At 43.9% G+C, this 13,300-nt stretch overlaps 1 protein-coding gene across 3 annotated transcripts in view; it reads left to right on the top strand.

The window, feature by feature from the left end:
* Positions 1-13,300, top strand: part of PLXNC1 (plexin C1) — a 141,821-nt gene that overhangs the window by 86,906 nt on the left and 41,615 nt on the right. For all 3 annotated transcript variants that reach the window (XM_030856388.2, XM_060306606.1, XM_060306605.1), the window contains exons 13-19: positions 2,258-2,461; positions 2,578-2,763; positions 5,128-5,230; positions 8,057-8,158; positions 8,453-8,556; positions 12,218-12,256; positions 12,466-12,590. In XM_030856388.2, the coding sequence (XP_030712248.1) occupies positions 2,258-2,461; positions 2,578-2,763; positions 5,128-5,230; positions 8,057-8,158; positions 8,453-8,556; positions 12,218-12,256; positions 12,466-12,590 (863 nt within the window). The remainder of the gene's footprint in view (positions 1-2,257; positions 2,462-2,577; positions 2,764-5,127; positions 5,231-8,056; positions 8,159-8,452; positions 8,557-12,217; positions 12,257-12,465; positions 12,591-13,300) is intronic.

The raw sequence follows: 13,300 nt of genomic DNA, 5'->3' as shown, positions 1-13,300 counted from the left end.
CACTACCTGCCAAAGCTGGCAGGCATGTTAGTGGCCACAGACCCGGCCTCCGCTTGGAACCAGGGTGGCTTCAGGTCTAGGTCCAGGAGGCCTTCCTAAGTCCTCCTAGATCCTTGTCATACACATGTCCGAGTCCTGACACCCTTCAGAGCCAGTTCCAAGCCTCATGTTGTATCTGATTCCAGGCCCCATCTCCATGATGTCAACACATCCTGTTGAGTGGTTCGTAGAGACTGACCCTCTTACCAGAGGCATTGCCTGCATTTGTGAGTGAACTTGCTCTCCCTCCCCAGTGCTGTCCCTATATCAAGTAGAATTCACTGAGCACCTACTGAGGGCCAAACATTTTCCTGGCTGCAGGGACAAAAGGTAAAAAAGAGAGTCACGCTGCCTTCACCGAGGGAGACGGGTAGTCTCCACTGGGATGGAAAGCTGAGCGCACAGGCCGTGTTGAAGTTCTAGGTCCTCCGGTTCCCTTCCAGCTCAGATACCCCACTGTGTGTTTTCACATGAAAGAGAAATTAAACTAGAGCAGATTTCAGCATGTCTGTGGAGTGGAGCGGTATGAGCAGGTAGAAGCAGGGGGGCAGAGGAGACACTCACTCACAGGCCCCTGATGGGAATATTGGTGAGTCCTGCTCTGCTGGAGCCGAGAGGATGGGTCGGGAATGAGCCAGAGGGACGGCTGCAAAGCCACGCTGGGCCGGAAGAGAGGATCAGACTGAAAAGTCTGCCCTTAACTCTGTAGGCAGTGGGGAGGGATTGAAGATCTTTGAGCAGGGAGTGACATGAGGATAGGTACCCTCGATGATGATGATTTTGGCGATGGTGCATAGGATCATATGGAGAGGCAGTAACTGAAAAAAAGCCTGGGAGACCCATAAGGATGCTCTTGCAGGTATCTAGGGATGGTGGGGAGATGACGGGTCATCTTTGTAGCATGGTCGCTAGAAGGAGAATGTGAACGACATCCTGGGAGTGGGGGCACAAAGGAAGAAGAAAAGAGCGCCTGAGATGGAATCTTGCAGAACAGCTTAATTTTAAGGAGTGAAAGAAAACAAGATGGCCAGTGAAGGTGGCCAAGAAGTTGCTCAGAAACTAGAGAAAAAGAGCATTTCGGATGACACTGGTATGGAAATTTAGAGAGTAGAGAATAATGAGGTTAGGGTGACCCTATCACCAGGAATCTTTCTAGAAGGCGTCTTCAGCAGAAAGCCAGCCTGCTGGGGTTCCGGCTGTTGAGAGGGCTGAGGCAGTGGGTTTTGTGGTTTTCTTCATGTCGCCAGAGATGTGAATGAGGGATTCAGGGCCGTCGTTTGGAAAGGCGTTAAAGGTGAAGGGAGGTTCTGCTTGTCCACATCTCAGTGCCTTGCATCAGATTTTCCCACCTGTTGCTTCTTCCCACCCTCTTTTTAAAATTCCAACATTAGTTAGACAGCAAATAACAAAGAGGAAAAATCCCCATCTGGCAAATTTCCTTTTAGGAGCCTTAGCTGCTCTTCTTGAGAACGTTTGTCAACCTCCCCTCTCCCAGCAGCTTTCTCTGCCCAACTCTCTGCACACCTGAAAATGACAGTATTTACGTTCGCTTGTTTGTTTTAAATAAGCCTGTAAAGTGGGCCACCCTTTCTGCGTGGTTTCCCATCTTCATGCTCTTTCTTTCATGGGAGCTGTGTTGTCCCTTTTACTTTTGTTTTCCTCTACTTTTTGTTAGGCCTGCAAAGCCTTTTCCTCTTGTGGTTAGTGATTTCTGCTAAAGCACAGGGGTTCGCCAGCACAGAGTGATTGAGCCAGCAGACGCAAGCCTGCAGCCAGCCTTGCCGAAGAACTGGCTCCTCCCTTCCTGTAGTTTCCCAGGACTCAGCCTTGACGTCTTGAAGGACACGCAGGCCCGTTGGTGCAGTCTTCCCCTTTCTCTAGCTGACTTCTCTTCCGAGTACCCTTTTTTCCTATTGTATCACCTTCTTCTTTCATTATTACTAATAATATTAATAATCGTATTAGCATTTGTTGAGTGCTTTTTTGCATGGATTTGTAAGCATTTTTGCATGGATATTCTCATTTAATTTAGTGAGACCTCATCTCATTTAATTTAGAGTTAATTCAACCCCATGAGGTGGGTACGCTGTTATCCCCATTTTACAGAGGAGAAAACAGAGGCACAGAGAGGTTCAGTTGCCCAGGTCACTTAGCTCTTCAATCCCAGAGCTGAAATTCATTAATGAAGCTGTCAAAATGCTCTTTCCTTCTCCCTCAGGTCTCTGAATATTGTATGGCGACTCACTGCAGATTTTTAGCCCCCAGTTTAAAGAGTTCAAAAGGGCGTACGAATGTCACTGTGAAGCTCAGGGTCCAGGAGACCTACTTGGATTGTGGAAGCTTGCAGTACCTTGACGACCCCAGATTTACAGGGTACCGGGCTGAACCTGAGGTGGACACAGAATTGGAAGTCAAAATTCAAGTATGTCTCTCTCATTTCGGGTTGGAGGATGTGCTCCCCTCCACAGGGAAGGTGTCTTATGTTTGTGAGTTTCCACACACGCCTTGACTTCTTCATCTTCACCTTGTTCTTCACAGAAAGAAAATGATAACTTCAACATTTCCAAGAAAGACATTGAAATTACTCTCTTTCATGGAGAAAATGAGCAATTAAATTGCAGTTTTGAAAATATTACTAGAAATCAAGATCTCACCACCATCTTCTGCAAAATTAAAGGCATCACTGCGGCAAACAGCATCGCCACCTCTTCCAAGAAAGTTCGCGTAGGTTGCCTGACAGTCCTACCCGTCAGTTTTACCTTATTTGGTGTGGGGCGGGGGGAGGGCGGATTCCTTGGCTAAACCAGAAGCCAGAATAGAATCTTTTATGGATCGTTAGATCTTCACTTTCAGTGAAGATAAACAAAGCTGGTATTGTAGGCCCAAACGCTATTCCTCCAGAATAGCTTGCAGAACCCATCCCTGTGCCATTGGAATGTCAAAGCACTGAGCACACCATTGTTTATGATACTAATGAGTCTTGATAGCTTTTGTTCTAGCCGTACGTTTAGACCGCAGCATCTGCAGCAGAATCGCTAGACCCATTGACGAGCGAGCTGTCATTCTTTGCCCAAACGCAGAGGTGGCATGTCTTGGCAGACACCCAGAATGGGGGCTTCCCTGGCATACTGAAAGTGGCAGTGGAGTCTAATGGGGACCAGATAATCTAGGGGTCATGGGCTGCTTCCTCCACCATGAAGTCAGACTCACTGCATTTAATCTTTTCCCAGACACGTTTGAGGGTCCGTCCCATCACTGGTATATTTATGTCCCACAATAAAGACAGGAGACCGTGGTGAAGGGAAACATATTAGAAACCTCCGTTTATAGTATTCATGCCATATGAGACTCTGCACAGTCTATATCCCCCCCTCCAAAACGCTTTATGATCTAGAGTCATAAGTAATTGGGTAAAGGATAAGAAAAAAGAACATCACCTGGAAGGCAAAACAAAAAATGTGTTTGTGTCTCAGCTGCACCAGTTAATAGCTGTGTGGCCTTAGATAAGTTGGCTTTAGCTGAACCTCCCTTGGTCCGTCTGTTGTACGGTAAAGAGGGTCGTAATAATTATAAAATGAATAACAGCAGCTAAACTCACAAGGGGTCCCACGTGTCTGGTTAGTTGAGAAGAGCAAATGGTAGCACCCTTCATTATCCAGGACTAGTTCCTGAGTGCCTGCACTGGGACATAGGGACATAGCAGAGAAGTAAACAGACCCGCCTACCGCCCCCACCCCCCAAAATATCTGCCTTCATGGATCTTACCTAAAAAGGCAGGTAGTATAGAAAATAAATTGAAGATGTGTTAGATGGTGGTAACTGTTACGAAGAAAAATGAAGCAGGAGGTGAGGGGCAGTGCTGCAAGGTTTACGATGGCGGCCAGAAAAGGGCTTTTGCCAAGACGACGTTTGAATCAGGACCTCAGGGATACGAGGGGCATGAGCTGTGGGCCATCTGGGGTAGAGTGTTCTAGGCAAAGGGAACCACAGGTTGCAAAGTTCCTGGGTCAGGAGCCTCCCTGGTGCTGTTAAAGGGCAACAAGGAGACCAGTGTGGCGGAGTGGAAGGAACAAGGCGGGGAGTATTCCAAGGAGGTGAGAGCATTAACAGGGGGAGCGTGGAGAGCCAATTGGGGGTCATTGTGGGGACTTGGCTCTGAGCTCCAGGAGTCCGCTGGAGAGCTCTGAGCGGGAGTGCCAGGAACTTGCTTACAAACAAATGCCGGCACGTTTCACCTTCACGACAACCCTCCGAAGAGGCGTAACAGCATCCCATTTTAGAGATGGGGAAAGTGAGAGCTGCACGGATAGGTGACTCACGCAAGCTCCTACAGCTGGGAAGGACAGCAAGGGGGAGCTCCCTGGCGGTCCAGTGGTTAGGACTCGTGTTCTCACTGCCGAGGGCCCGGGTTCATTCTCTGGACTGGGACTTAGAACCTGGGCTGTCTGGGCCTGGAGTCTGCACTCTAGCCACTTTGCACAGATACTTCCACAGGGGCAGCCGTGGCTCCCAGGATGGTAATGTTCCTCAATACTTATATGTATGTCAATGCAAAAATAAGGCTTGGTATAGAGTTTTTCCCTTTACAAGTTTTACAAACTTTTATAATCAAAACCTAAAATTGGAAAAGCCCCTCAGGGATCATCCCAGCAGCATTGCCAAACTGGTTTTTCCCACAGAATGCTTCCTTCAAAATAGGCCCATCAAGAAAACACAAGATGTAGAAGAGGTTAAAAAGTTGGATTACTTCCTTAGTCCAGGGGTAAGAGGGTGTCTTACCCACAGGTTACTATCTCTTTATCGCCCCCATTCCTGCAGTTTAAAACCCCCAGGGCAAAGAGGACCAAAGTGTAAAATCTGTGGGTCTAGCCCTGCAACTGATTGGAGCTGAATCCAGAAACCAAGGCACAGGGAATGTTCTTGATTGGCTGAAATTCACATAGCTAATCTGCCCAGAGACGGGACTTGAACTCGGATATCCTACCTAGCTTGCCACCTCTTTTTGTATCTTGGAGAAAGCCATTTGGGGGGAAAAATTGTGTACCTAGATGTGGTTCCCACCTCGACCCCACCTCTTTGTCCCCTTAGGTCAAACTGGGAAACCTGGAACTCTACGTCGAGCGGGAATCGGTTATTTCCACTTGGTATTTTCTGATTGGGCTGCCCGTCTTGCTAGTGATTGTCATTTTTGGTAAGTGCCCTGTTTAATTTTGTCAGAGAAATTATTCCCTGGGGCCTCGGCAGGCAGGAAGGCTTTCAGCCTTCAGGGGCTGTTGGCTTCAGTTAAGTATCAATGGATGAAAACCCAGATCAAAACTTTGGGAAAGGACTAATAGGTACACGTTGAGGGCTTTCTAAACATTTTTTAGGATGCTTCATTAATAAAAGGCTGGATTACAAAGATGGTTGGTATCTTGGTGTTTGAGAAATATAATCCACTTTGCTTCCCTGAACCTGTGAATTGTGATGACAAATGTCCCATTTACATTGTTTCCTCAGAATTCCTCTGGGATTTGGGGCTCCAAGACTTGGTCATCTCATCCTGCCTTCTCATCCCAGCAAACCCCGCCCCTCACCCCTACCCCAGCCCTGTCTTTCCTGGCAGAACTGTGTTTTGGAAGTGTGATCTATACCGTCTATTAAAATGTTCCAAGGCTCATCCAAGCACAGTGATCCCATGGTGGTTGCTCACTGGGTGAAATCTGGCCAACCGATGTGTTTTGTTTGGCCCACGTAGCATTTTTAAAAATGTGAAGTAATTGACAACATTTTAAAATTAGGCGATTCTTGAAAATTTGAAAGATCTGGATCATTGGATCCTAATTTTTCCATAATATCAGTTTGCTGGAGCTGAGGAGCAGCTACCCCTAGAGAGAGGGCAGGTGTTCACTGAGCTTTTGCCATAGTCTCCACCACTCCCTACTGTCTCCACCCAGGCCATTTACCTCATCTGAGGACCTGGTCCCTGTAGCCATTCAGTTTTTGACCTCTGTTTCTGAGCTGCTTTTCATTTTAAGTCTGTTTCCTCTTGTCCTCCTTAAAAAAGAGAGCTCTCCTCCAAATCTATGGAGCCCATCATATTCCTTGATTTAATGCAGGCATCACCTCTCTAATGGTCTTTGGCTAATAGTTGCTAAGGTCTCCTTCCGTATACTCACTCACTCACTCATTCATCTATCCCTGCACGCACTTAACCTGACGTTTATTGAGCACCTGTTATGTTGCTGATAGCTGTGCAAGGCTTTGGACTTAGGGAAGATGAGTTCAGTCCTGGTCCTTTCTCTTGGCTAGTTCCCAGTCCAGTGAAGGAAGGATTTGTGTGTATTGTTAACTAGCCTAATGGAATGAATTCATTTTGCAGAGACCCTGTTTTGTACTGTTGATGATCATTTCAGGTATTTTTAAAGCTCTCTCCAAGTTATCCACCACTATTAATGCATCTAGAATCCAGAATTGGGCCTGATATTTTAATAAAGTCCTGGCCGGTGCTGGCTTCAAATAAGATTACTTGTAAATTCTAAACGCTGAGCTCGATTTTGAGAATCCGCTGCTGTCAGGCAGCTCTAGGTAGAGCAGTCTCATCATGGAGTCACATCTACTTTGTGACTTCCCAGAAATCTCTGATCTCTTCCTGGGCTCTCTGCGAACCTTCATTCCTCTCCCTTCACTTTGTTGGTAGAGATTGTTTATGCTTTTTCAGGTGAAGTGGGCTCCATCTGACACATCACTTTTGGTTTCATTGGTATCTGCAAAGCTGTTTAAAATTCTCCTCCCCTTCTTACCATGATTCCATGGAGGCATGTGTCCTTAGCAGCTTGAGTAAGTGTACTCTTCAGACCATCGATCACATCATTAGTGAAAACACTATACACGCCTGGCCTAAGGCTGCCACCTACAAAACACCCCCTGTAGCTTCCCCTGGAGATTTCAGCCAGGAAAAACTCCCTGCTTTGTGGACGTGGCCTGCTAGCTCCATTTTCAGGCAGTGAGCTGGTGCTGCCTAAAGGGTGGTCTGAGTGCCAGCGGTCCCAAGTGATGCTCCTGGAAAGAGGGCTCCACAGTCAAGCAAATTTGAGAATCCCTGCCTGCTCCACCCTCTCTTGAAGATACATGATGCACGTTATGATTAAGACTGTTGACTTTATGAAGTGGTCCAGCACACAGCTGTATTGAATTTTGTTTCCTCCAGCATCATTCACATCTAGCAGGATTCTTTTATCATGAAATTTCTATTAAAAGAGGAAAAACTTCTGAGAATAATAATGAGAGTTGACAATTGCTACATATGCTTTTTTAAAAATAAGATCTAAATGTTTTCTGTGAGTTACCTCCTAGAATCCTGTCAGTGTCACGAGGAGGCAGGCACTTGAATAGATAAGGCAGCCAGGCACAGAGATGCCAAGGAACTTCCCTGAGGTCGCACAGCTAGTTAATGGCAGAGCGGGGACATGAACCCGAGTGCCGAACTTGTTCGGTTTACTGCATCTACAGCATAGTTAGAAGCAAAATGAAGTGGAGAAAGAAGCAATATCCGGATACAAGGGTTCACTGGGGGCCACTCATCCTGTCACCCCATTTGATCTATGCAAGTTTGGCTCATGTAACTCACTGTGGATGTGTGGGGTTTTTTTCTGCATTTAAGGCTCAACTTTATTTCTCTAGGGATGTTTAGAAACATTAAAAAAGAACAGAACAATATTAAGTGGCCTGTGGCTGTAGGGAAACTTGGCTTGTTTCATTCCTTTTCAGCCAGCTGGGATCTTTGGTTCCAAGTGAAGGTTATTGGATGTAGTTTTTTACTTTGAAGATGAGTAGGGGTTTTGGGGGGTTTTTCTGTTGCATTTGAGCATCTTCATCTGTAGAGTGACCCCTCACTGGGAATCTTTCTTCTTAGAAATTCCACCTCTTCCAGGCTAGCCTTTCTCGCTCTCCCTCTGCCGCCTCCTCTGTAAAGGACTGTACAGGTTGGTTCTGTTTTCCTTTTTGTCAGTCTCATGCTGGATCTCTGTCTCCACAGCGGCTGTGGGAGTGACCAGGCACAAATCGAAGGAACTGAGTCGCAAACAGAGCCAACAGCTGGAGCTCCTGGAGAGCGAGCTCCGGAAAGAGATACGTGACGGTAGGCTCCAAAATTTTATTTGTAGAAAAACAAGCCCCCCCGCCTTTTTTTTTTAACCCTTAAACGGAACCAGCCACAGTAATGAGAGCTGTTTGTATAGAAGACAACTGAACAGCAGGGTCTAGGCCCGGCTTTGTGTTTTATTTCAGCTCTTCTCTGCAGCCAACCAAGTAATTATCTACTGTTTCTTCTTTAATGAAAACCAAGGTCATACTCCGTGTTAGACAAAACAGCAGAAGATCTTATCCATTGTTTTCTGAGTTAAAATATTGCTCTTGGGATTCTGTTTTGCAGGCTTTGCTGAGCTGCAGATGGATAAATTGGATGTGGTTGATAGTTTTGGAACTGTTCCCTTCCTTGACTACAAACATTTTGCTCTGAGAACTTTCTTCCCTGAGGTAAAAGAGCATCGATCATATTCCTAAGGTTGAGTCTTGAATAATAATGAAGGTGCTTGTTGCTACTGTCAAAAACAGTGTTTCCTTCCAAGGCAGCGGTAGATAATGTGCTTGGTACAGAATAATGGCTTAAATCTCAGCAGAGCAGGGAGGAGGATAACTATTAATTGGATTGATTAGGGTATAAAGCAGTGATGGGTCACTGGCAATTACTCGTTGTCCAGTAACAAAAACCTAGGAGGGACACAAGTTCAAAGTGATGATTTTTTTGCTTTATTTTACTACCAGTTTAGAACTGAATTTGTAGCTGGGAAGTGAGCTAGTTTATTTAAAAATCAATAAATCGTGGGCTGGCCAGTTTGTTGTGTTTATCTGCATGACTTACATTGCAGCTACTAGATTATTCACTATTACTTCTCAATTGGAAATGAAAAGTACTGTTGGCCAAGAGGGAGAAAAGTAGACACGTGTAGAATCTGAGTTAATAGCAGCCATTTTTAGCAATGTAGAGTTTTTATGGTTCTCTCCAGCAGTTATTCTTCAGCTGATCAGTTTGTGTCATCCTCATTTAGTGGAAATAGCTGCATGAAATGATTAATTAATTTGTTCTAGGATCCGAGGAGTAGTCTGCTTAACCCTTTGGGTTTTCGGTCTCACGTTCTAACACCTCCATTTTCTCACCCACTCGCATAGCCTTCCTCATTTACCTTCCCAAGTCTTTGGCGAGGTACACTCATCCTCCTACCATCACCTCCAAGTCCCGGTACCCCAGTTCCTCCATATTGCCCTTTTTTTTTTTTTTTGTCCAGAACGGGTGACCACAGCAAGGCCCAACCTCTGGAACACATCAACACCAATTACATATTACATTTAAATCTAGACTTCTAAGCAAAGCCAGAAAATCTCTCCAGGCCAAAAGAGAGCTTGTATCACCTTACCATCAGCTTCTCAGCTACATTTGGCCAGAAGCCTAGAGTTCAGAAACCCAGACACAGGCAGTAAGCAATTTCCAGTTTCTCTATAATTCTAGAAGCAGACACCATGATATGTGATGCTGTGTCTGGAGGGTGGGATACCTCCATAAAACACCCACCATATTTTCTTTTTTTTGTCCAAGCCTTAGTGTTGTAAATCAAGAAGGCTAGAAATAAGACTTTAGCTTTTAGTACTTGTATTTTTTTTTAAGTTATCCTCCAATAATAGCAGGCACCACGACTTGCCATTTGCCACCTCCTTCATTTCTATGGCAGAATACTGCCTAGGGAGGGGAGTTTAATTCCCTGAATCATGATGACTGTGCAGGGCCTCAGCAAAGGTTGCACCAAGAGTCCTATTTCCCAGCTATCTGAGATCCCCATTAAGAATTTAATAGCAATAAAAGGAGAGATTTCTACCATCTACAGGAGTACTCTGTGGGCTTTTATAGTTAATGATTGCCCTTGAGTGCTGAAGAGAGTAATCTGTGGCCTGAAAGAAAAAGTTTTCCTATCTTCTAAATTCGGTCATCAAGAGCAAGATAGAGTGATGAATGCAAAGGAATGCTGTTGCGAGTGTTTAAAAAAAAAAAAAAATTCCTAGGAACAATGCTGTGTTATCTCAGAAGAGAGAGGTGCAAGAAGGCAAACTGATTTAACTCAGGGTTATGTAGAATCTTGAAAGACAACTGGGAAAACTATAGAAACTGATGTCAGAAGAAGACACAGGAAAAACAAGCATACATTTTTCAGAACCCTATTGAGAAGACCTAAGTTAAAACTGAATTTGTCACAGTTAAGAAAAGATCTAGAGAACAAGGGAAGATACTCCATTAGAACAACACCAGTTGAAATGCATTCTAGGCTGAAGGTAGGTCCTGCTGTTGAGCGGCCCTTTACTGATAGATCAGGAGCCACATCCTCTAGGCCTGGAGGTTGGGTGGCGGAGGGAGACCTTGGGTGATCAACACCTACTCGGTTAACAATAGGCAAAGCCCAGAGGAGATGGTAGCTTCTCAGAGACCAAGGCATTACCGGTAGTTCTTTGCCCTGCTAGTTGGTTTTTGGCTTTTAAAGCCTTGCTTTTCATTATATTGGCATCTTTGTTGTGCTGAAAATAGAAGAAATAAGGGTAAGCAGAGCACCTAACCACCTAGAGGAGAAGAATTTGAATGAAAGGAGGAAGGAACATTGAAACCCAGGGAGCCAGAGCGGTATTTCTCTATTTAAGGTCAAGAATCAGTCTGGTTTTTTTTTAAGTTTTTTCTTTAATTAATTAATTTTTGGCTGCGTTGCATCTTCGTTGCAGGGCACGTGCTTCTCATTGCGGTGGCTTCTCTTGTTGTGGAGCACGGGCTCTAGGCGCACAGGCTTCAGTAGTTGTGGCTCATGGGCTCTAGAGCGCAGGCTTAGGAGTCGTGGCGCACAGGCTTAGTTGCTCTGCGGCATGTGGGATCTTCACGGACCAGGGCTCGAACCCGTGTCCCCTGCATTGGCAGGCGGATTCTTAACCACTGTGCCACCAGGGAAGTCCTCAATCTGTTTAAATTGCCTATTGGCATAAGGTTGGTTCAGCAGAAAAATATGAGGAACTAGAAACTGCAAACCCAGGGTCTGATTTTTCTGCTTATTACCAGGGGAGAGTATGAGGTAATAGTTTGAGGTCTTCTACTTGGGCTAACAAATTTGAAACTATAAGGTAAAAATTCTCTGCAGAAGAAATTTACTTAAATAAGATATAAAAGTAGCCCAAAGTTTCAAGTATTACCAAAAAATTTTTAAATAAATGAATGTTTGAATTTATATTTTCATCCTGTTGACTCATTTAAAGTGTTAGCATGCTTTTTAAAATTTAGTCGTTTAATTCCAATATGATTTATGATATTGTACATTAAAGGAAACCCCAAAGTTTATATTCAAGAGCTACAGAGCATAACACTTTAAAATATTTTTACAAACCAGCAGGGCAACAGCATTGTGGTCTAGTTTGCTGTAAATTAGTGATTAAAAAAAGAAAGCAAAAACCGATAATGATAGCTGACATGAAGAACTTACTGTGTATTCATTCATTTTATTTTCACACCTAACCCGTGAGGTGAGAATCATTATTGTTCCCATTTTTCAGATGAGGAAAGTCAGGCACAGAGAGGTTAAATGACTTGTCCGAAGTCATGTGACCAGTAGGTGATTAAAACCAGGATTGGAACCCAAGTTGTTTGACTCCAGGTTCTAGCTTTTACCCACCCCCCTCCACCCCTTCTTGAATGACAATGTGTATCCAGACAGTAAATGCTTCTAAGCTAAGACTTGTATAAACTTACCAACACAACTCAGTATTTATCCTTAGAAGGTAAATTGCTTGAGGAGTGGTCTGTACATTTGCATAATCTTTCACCACCACTTCTTTAACTTTTGAGTCAGTTCTTTTAAAGTGTGAGATGCCTTCACCTACCAAAACCAGAACTGATGCAATGATAAATATTCTTAGAGGCTTTCAGAAGTCACTGGTGTTTCTTGAGAGCTGAACAATTATTTATTATGTAGAAGATATGCTGTGAACATAAGCCCAGGGGCTCTTCAGATTAGCAAATAGTGTCTCATTAAAATGGACTCGGGTATTGTGACAAAAATACACTCTTCATTTCCTTTGGTTGTTATGAATAATAAAAGTGTCTCCTTTCTCTCAGTCAGGTGGCTTCACACACATCTTCACTGAAGATATGCATGTAAGTCTATAAGTTTTCATTTTTCGCTCATGACTGCCTGACTTTCATAGTGTTATCATCATCTCCATTATTACTTTGAATTGTTATTGTGGGTATTTTGGGATCACGAATTTGATATTAAATAATTCATTGTCTTGGAAAACCCATTGTGGATCTACTTTCTAACTTTAAGTTTATATATTATCTATATTATGTTGTATTTTTTTCAGAACAGAGATGCCAACAACAAGAATGAAAGTCTCACAGCTTTGGATGCCCTAATTTGTAATAAAAGTTTCCTTGTTACTGTCATCCACACTCTTGAAAAGCAGAAGAACTTTTCAGTGAAGGACAGGTATCAGCCCATTTGTTTATACTTTGAAAGCCATTAAGTAGAAAGAATAAAACCTGAGCCTCTCATTTTGTTTTGGAACTACAACCTGAGCTTGGTATCTGAGGACATGCATCTCTCCAGAGGCTGGTTGATTTGGGTCACCATGCAGTCCTGATGTTTCTTTCCATTTCAGATCACAACGCTCTAACACAAATTCTATTTTGAAGACACACACACATGTGACACCCCCCCTCAAAAAGCACCCTAAAAAAACCCAATACCAAGAAAACACATGAGTCCTGAGTCAAAAAGCAGAAGTGTGCTGTTTTCTATTTTTAAAAACACCCTGAAAATTCAGGGAAGACATTCACTTCTTGTTACCGCTCTAGTTTAAAGTCAACTAGAAAATGCTGAAAACCATATAAAATGACCGGAAGTTAACATTGCTGTGTGGTTTTTATGGATCGAGGACAAAGGTAGTTGAAACTTAGATGTTAAAAAAAAGCACCCACAGGGCAGCACCCCGTTAGCATCCCATTGCCTGACCCCTCAAGTTTCCTTGGAAACTGCTATCGGCACCAGGCAAGCCACAGCTGATGATTAACCTGCTTAATCAAGACTCTGGTTTTTTTCAATATGCTTTTTTCCCATCATCTGTATATCTTCTTTTTTTTTCTCTTTCAGTTTTATTGAGATATAATTGATATACAGCACCGTATAGGTTTAAGGTG

Source organism: Globicephala melas, chromosome 10 (genome assembly GCF_963455315.2).
Source record: "Globicephala melas chromosome 10, mGloMel1.2, whole genome shotgun sequence".
Classification (NCBI taxonomy): Eukaryota; Metazoa; Chordata; class Mammalia; order Artiodactyla; family Delphinidae; genus Globicephala; species Globicephala melas.
The sequence above is the reverse complement of the archived record's forward strand: the minus strand, read 5'-3'. Positions and strand labels throughout refer to the sequence as shown.